The sequence below is a fragment of the Morone saxatilis genome, unplaced genomic scaffold, assembly GCF_004916995.1.
Source record: "Morone saxatilis isolate NCDOM2014 unplaced genomic scaffold, NCSU_SB_2.0 Contig12, whole genome shotgun sequence".
Lineage (NCBI taxonomy): Eukaryota > Metazoa > Chordata > Actinopteri > Moronidae > Morone > Morone saxatilis.
The window spans coordinates 19,806,775-19,814,016 of record NW_023339674.1 but is presented as its reverse complement, the minus strand read 5'-3'; the positions used below and the strand labels follow the sequence as shown (position 1 = coordinate 19,814,016).

At 41.9% G+C, this 7,242-nt stretch overlaps 2 protein-coding genes across 6 annotated transcripts in view; one reads left to right on the top strand and one right to left on the bottom strand.

The window, feature by feature from the left end:
* The window catches only part of angptl1a (angiopoietin-like 1a), a 15,616-nt gene extending 9,222 nt beyond the window's left edge, over window positions 1–6,394 (top strand). For both annotated transcript variants that reach the window (XM_035653170.1, XM_035653169.1), the window contains exons 2-6: window positions 537–794; window positions 935–1,555; window positions 4,507–4,700; window positions 5,668–5,938; window positions 6,082–6,394. In XM_035653170.1, the coding sequence (XP_035509063.1) occupies window positions 605–794; window positions 935–1,555; window positions 4,507–4,700; window positions 5,668–5,938; window positions 6,082–6,269 (1,464 nt within the window). In that variant the 5' untranslated portion in view covers window positions 537–604 and the 3' untranslated portion in view covers window positions 6,270–6,394. The remainder of the gene's footprint in view (window positions 1–536; window positions 795–934; window positions 1,556–4,506; window positions 4,701–5,667; window positions 5,939–6,081) is intronic.
* The window catches only part of ralgps2 (Ral GEF with PH domain and SH3 binding motif 2), a gene marked incomplete at its 3' end in the record, with an annotated part of 64,438 nt that overhangs the window by 14,807 nt on the left and 42,389 nt on the right, over window positions 1–7,242 (bottom strand).

Below are 7,242 nucleotides of genomic sequence, written 5' to 3'. Positions count from 1 at the left end.
AAAAAAAAAAAAAAAGGGGGGGTTACTGGAATCATTTCTGCAGTTGAAAAAGATCATTAAAAGGTACATACTATGCAAGACAAGAGGATGAGAAATTGTTAGAGAAGCAAATAATCTTATTCCCAGAGTAAAGAAGATGAAGTAAGAGTAAGGGTAGGTACCAAATATAAAGCACAGCCAGCAGGCATGTAGCAAAACTCTTAATAGGGGGGAAACCAACAGCACCGCAGAAAAATGGGGTGTCTGTCAGCAGGGGAACTAACTGAGACAGAAAGCAGACATCATCCCATGGGCTGGAAAGCAAATGTGTTCTCTCTTTCAATCTTTCCACACAAACAACGCTATGTGGAACAATGACCTGACAACTCTGCTACTGCACATTGAGTGAACGCTTTCCAAAACAATTATTGATTGTCTATGAATATTTAAAAAAGTATGTTACCTTTTCATTAAAATCTTATCGCAGTAATTTCTTTCGTAAACAAAGAAAGTGTCTGTTTCAGAAACCCTATTCTCAAGATCTTGTATTCTTGCAGGGAGGCCTGGGGGGACTTGGAGGGAGCACCAGTAGCTGTCCATCTATCCACCTATCCAGCCAGCAGTGATGCAGGGGCTGATGTGGAGCCTGTGCGCTCTGCTCTGCCTCTCCCTCTGGGAGGAAAGTTACTGCAGGAGCTCCAGGGAGGCCCGGAGGACCAAAGAGCCATCCCTCCACAGGAGTAAAAGAGCCCCCCTTGACCCTGATGCCAAAAAGTGTTCCTACACCTTCCTTGTACCTGAGCAGAGAATCACAGGTTCAAAGCATAACTTGTTTTTGTAATAAAGGATGAGTTATTCAACATATGGTCTTCATTTACTGTAACCATCACTTGCTTTTCTCAAAAATCAAAATAGCTTCTTGGTAATCACCTAAATAATTCATATCTGTCATCAGGTCCAATCTGTGCCAGCAACACAGGCCCTGAGCCGGACAAGGACAGAGTGACCCGTATGGACATTGCAGATGTGCGGGACGTTCTCAACAAACAGCGGCGTGAGATTGAGACGCTGCAGCTGGTGGTGGATGTGGATGGTAACTTGGTGAATGAGATGAAGCTGCTGCGGAAAGAGAGCAGGAACATGAACTCCAGGGTGACCCAACTCTATATGCAGCTGCTGCATGAGATCATCAGGAAAAGAGACAACTCTCTGGAGCTGGCCCAGCTGGAGAACCGTGTCCTCAATGTGACCTCTGAGATGATGCGACTGGCTTCAAGGTACAAGGAGCTGGAGGGCCGGTTTGCCACAATGGCCGGGGTAGTCAACAACCAGTCCATTCTTATCTCTGCACTGGAGGAGCAGTGTCTGAGGACACTGGGGCGTAGTGAGCTTCCCGTAGTTCCCCCACTGGTACAGGTGGTACCGCAAAATATACCTGTTAACAATCGCTTCACCAATGAGATACAGAGGGACAATAACAACCGGGCATTTCCCAGAGGATCACGCATGGACTCCCCTACTGCAAGCCCATTTGGGATTGACCCGCCACCACCACAGGGAACACTTACCTCTGATGGTATGTACCAATTATAACGTGGTAGGGGTTGATGGGAGAATAAGTAACAAACAATTACTAAAGTGCCATTGGCACAGTTGGCTCATCCTTGGCAAACTAAAGAGGCAGTGAAATCATACATTCCTATGATTCCCACTTGGCCGTCTGCATTGGCGGCACTGCAATGAGCATATGTACTAAATTAGTAGGACATGGATTAAGCCACTTTGAACAGCATTAAAAAGACATCAGAAAACAGAATATATATTTATTGCACATCATTAGTCAGATTTACATCCAGTCTATGCAAGAAATAAAATGGGCAAGGTATAGTGAAACAGAGCCCAATTCTAATGGATTTGTCCCCCAAGTCGCAGACCCCTAGACAATACTATCAAATTAGGTAAAAATCCTTCAAGATAGATTAGGCTCCTCCGTACATTTCTCACAGAGATTGACTAATTCTGACATCTGAGAAAGATCACCTCCAATATGAAACCAATTTGTAAGGTTAGAATGCTACTTGGAAATGACTCCTAAAAATTGGTCAGGGTTGTTGTGTTTTGGCGATTAGATCACGGTGGGGAATGTTGACATGGGTTATACAACCAGATTGTGAAATGGATGAAATCATTCATAACAACCCTTTGACATCCTACAGACAAAAGGGGAATGAAAGAATGCCTGTTTGAATACTGACAGGGGAGTCACTTAGTAGGGTGTCATAATATGTTTCACATAACAATGTTGACGTGAGGAATACTTCTACCGTATCTGACTGAAACAGATATTTACATCTCTGGTTAAATCCATCACAGCCACAACTTTATAGTAATGTGAAGGAGGTATTTAGTGTCTGATTTGAGATCTGAGCTGAGTGTTGCATCAAGTCTTAGTGTCAATTCTTGATCCTTCAGAAACTAAGTACAACAAGCTCTTCTCAGAACACTGAACTTACAACACCTTCAGCCCACATTAAGCACCAATAATGACAGGCCTATTTCAAGCTCAATCAGCAGAGAAGCAAAGGGGCTGTATTTTAAAAGCCTCCATGGAGAAAAAAAATCCACAAAGAAACAGAGATGGATTTAAAAGGAGAGGTGGTGAAGTGGTTGGGGGAGGTAAAAGGGCAGGGAGTGTTCTCATGGTTATTTCCAGCTCTGTAAAATAATTATCTACCTACTTTACAAAGCCCCTGTTGAACTGTAATTTTAGCGTTGTATTAGTCAATCATGGCTCATTAGAAAACTGAGAGCTCCAATTCCACAGGTCTCATCCGTATTATAGTTGAAACATTAAGCAAGAAGCTGCTGCTTTCACAGACTGCCAGAATCTAATTTCTGTCCATGACTGAAACAAAGCTCTCAATCTGGACACGCATGATTCATCTATAACCAAGAAAAACATCGCAAAGACAGGAATGAATCATTTTTGCTTTGGTGGCCGAGACGTCATCCTTCTAACCCTAACCCTTACTTATCAGGAAAAGAAAAACACATTCCCCGATATATTTCTACCGTTTGTCTCCATTAAAAATATTTACCCAATTCTTAGTGATAAAGATGGGTACTTCTCTCTTGTGATAAATTTATGAGATTTACTCCACCAATCCTTCAACCTAAAACCAAGTCACCAAAGACCAGTAATAGGCCCCCTTTCATTTAGGTTACTTCTACCACTGTAAATACACATTGCCTGACTACATTTGGTCTAGTCCTTTATAAACCACTATGGGTTAAAGTCTGAATATATTTTTAACCTCACCCCGTAAAGCTGTATTAGCAGAAACTAACAAGAAAGTAACAGAAAAAGAGATCAAGGGAATAAGTTAGAGAACCCGTCCCCAATGACAGGTCTGAAGACATATCCTTACTAGAAAAACACAAGCTTGTGCTGTGGAGCTTTAGAGATCTGTACTGAGGCATTACACTGGGTCCCTATGTGCTCCTGCATTCAGCTGAGAATACCATCTTACATGGGCCTTTAGGACCTGGAGGCCCCTACACAATGCTGGTGTTCATACTGGTTTAATAAATATTCTCACTGGGGAGAACAGAGGAAATATGATGGGTTTAGGTTCAGCAGCTTCATCTTTGGGTGCAGTGCTACCACATGTCTTCATTTGAAGACTAAGCCTTTGTGAATATCCATATAACAATTGAAATGTGCACATGCATGTATGTGTAACTTTAGACTGTAGGATGTTTGGATGGTCTGAGCAAAACAAGATATTTTCCAAAGAATGTAGCCACAATGATACATACACTCAAACCCTGGGGTCTAGCAGAAGTTCATTCCCAATTTTCTCTTGTCTACGGTCTAAAGCCCCCAGACTGATGATGATGACTTTTGCATATGCGATAAAAAAGAAGACATCTTGTTCAATACAACCCGCAGGGTGGTATATTAGTTCAGGGGGCTAAAACTGACTGTAATTCAGGCAATGGATGTAGTAGTAAAAAGTATGAGTCAGTAGATAGATATACCATATATAATGCCTTCAAGTTATATGGTCATTTCCTGTAGGCCTACAAATCTTGTTCTACAAACCCCAACTAATGTCACATGATCAGGACTTTAATTTTTTTTTTTTTATTGTCCAAAAATCATTTCCACTAATTATGAATCATATCGCAATGGCAAGATGATTTTCTTACCGTATATAATGGAGCTCTAATTCTCCCCTTTTTACTGGTGGTTATAAGCCAATTCAAAAAGTTGATGCCCCAAGGGGCTGGATGAAGTGAGACGAAGTCATAAGCAATATAAAATATTCAACTAAAAACACTTGGAAGAACATCAAGAATATTATTGTTGTGCAAATTGCAACAATGCATTGTAGACCATGGTGATATTGCAATAGAGATTTCTTTACATATTAAACATTTTAAATCAGAGCCACTAGCACAATCTCTATTCAACCATGTTTTTCTCCCCTTCCTATTTTTCGACAATTATCTTTCTAACCACAGGTCCCTTCAGGGACTGTTACCAGGTGCGGCAGGCAGGCCACACCACCAGTGGGATGTACCTGCTTAAGACAGACGGCAGTGATCGGTTGATCCAAGCCTGGTGTGAACATGGCCTGGACAACGGAGGGTGGACAGTGTTGCAAAGGAGGAGAGATGGCTCTGTTAACTTCTTTCGGAATTGGGAGAACTACAAGGTAAGTTGAGGGAACTCATATTTGATAGGGTGAAGGCAGGGTTTCAGGAGAGAATCTAACCAGAAATTTAAATCTGATTATTTAAGGGGAAGTATCAAAATATCTTTAAGCATGGGAGAGAACTGTATTGTTTCCTTTAACTCACAGCAGTTCATTTTGGGGCCACTAAGTAAGCACTTGCTCCATCAATGTAAACAGCTTAGCAATGGATTTCCTTATACTGAAATCACAGCCAAGAACTGTAGCCAGGGACCTACATACAAATATACGCAATCAGAGGGTGGGTTGAGAGGGAAATACAGCTCAACCCCACTGGAAATGATCTCTTCATCCTTTTTTTCCCATGTTTCAGCCATTGAAATTAAGATTGGATCCAGGGTCCAACAGAGCAAGCAGGGGAACGAGATGAAGAAACATAGTTTTTAATAACGTCTCAGTTTTCTCTATAAAAATATTTTAAAAAAATAAGGCAAAGGCAAGAGTTTTCCTCTCCGTCATGAAATTAGATTTAGAAATCAATGATTACATGCTGTTTGGATCAGGAACAGAAATGTCTCTTTGCAGCTCTGCATTTGCTGTATTCATCCAAGGAGCAGCTAAATCACCACTGCCCCTGCCATTCAACTAATTCATCTCGAGTGCGAAACCACAGATCACAACCTTAACACATTATCGTCTCAATGGGAAGCAGATTTGATTTCATTTGACTTGATTGCTGCCACCAGGCTCCTTTAAACTCAGCACTCTGCTTAGAAATCTTATAAACGTCACCCTGCTGTACTGCTTGTATTTTTTGGACAGGATTTGCCTTCACCGACCACAGAGGAAAAAGAGATCTGTTCTTTCACCAGTTAGCTAACCCACGGTGTCGACTAACTAAAATTAATTCTGCATTACATTGCAATGACCTTTTCAACAACTGAAAATGAATAACGACAGAACATGCTGTTGTGCTTGTCCCCTACAGAAAGGCTTTGGAAACATAGACGGTGAACACTGGCTTGGGCTGGACCATATCTACAACCTGGGGAAACAGGGTGACTATAAGCTGATGATAGAGCTGGAGGACTGGACAGGGAAGAAAGTGTACGCCGAGTACAGCAGCTTCCACCTGGAGTCAGAGAGTGAGGGTTATCGGCTGAGGCTTGGCACCTACCAGGGCAACGCCGGGGACTCCTTCAGCAGTCACAATGGCAAACAGTTTACCACGCTTGATCGTGACAAGGATGCCTTTTCTGGTAGGGGGATTTAAGATGAGCTCCAAATTCTTTTTGGGGTCTCATATTAGTAGTAGTGCAATGACACAACAGAGGGTAGTGCTTCTTATTTGTCTGTCCATCACACTCTTCTGGTTTTATAATGTTGTGTCTCTCTCCACTAGGAAATTGTGCCCACTTCCATAAGGGGGGCTGGTGGTACAACGCTTGTGGCCAGACCAACTTGAATGGTGTATGGTACAGCGGGGGAGTTTACCGCAGCAAATTTCAAGATGGAATCTTCTGGGCAGACTATGGAGGAGGTTTCTACTCTCTCAAATCAGTCCGCCTTATGATCCGACCGATTGACTGAAACCTTGGACTGTGGTTCCCTTTAAATGCACCCCCTTTTCCTTCCTTATCTGTATCCACCCACAAACAAATACTGTAAAGGCAGAACCCGGAATCCCTGCCGTCGTACAACAACGCCTTGTAAAATACAAAAGGAGGAAAAGACCGTGGCATGTGTTTATGGCCAGACACTAAAGACTCATGTGGTCTGCGCAGTGGCTAGCTCCCAAGTTGACTCTAAATTTGAGATGAAGACTGATGCCATTGCCCTTCCCAACTAACTGCTCTCCTCCACCTTTCAGTCTGGAAAGTAGTGGTCCATCAAGCTCCCTGGGACCATCAAGTATTACTATGTCCTATCTTATTCACTCTTGTTGAAACTCAGTATGTAATAAAGGGAAATAGTCATTTACTAAAGACATTAGATTTCTTCTGAGCAGCTAATGGTGACTTATTGAAAGTGGTGACGTCCATACCAAAGGGTACTGGACTTAATGAGATGTTTGACCTTAGTAGCATTAAAAATTATGCAATTTAAAGTTGCATTGCCAGTTAGAATACCTGACAATGCAATTTAAAGTTGCATTGCCAGTTAGAATACCTGACAATCAAACGGTTAGAGGACAGGCCTTGCTAAACCTACTGTCTACTTGTTTATGGGTTTTGTCTGGAGTTTTGTGTGGGGTTTCCTTCTACCCCAACAGAAAATGAACTTGTGCAACAATGTGCTTGTCCAATGTGCATGTGGCTGAGCTGGCTTTGGTATGTAAATATCTTTGGCTTTATTTGTGAAAAGGTAATTTAAGAGGTGTGATTCTACTCAGGCCAAATGTTCACAATGTTGTCACTCTGCCATTTTTTGTTATTTATCAGTGTATTTATAGTAAGTATAGTCACGGCCATTGTATATCTACCCCTGTAATAATACAATTCTTACTATTTTTTATCCCATTTTTATCCCAACACTTGAACAGAAGGACACACACACACACACA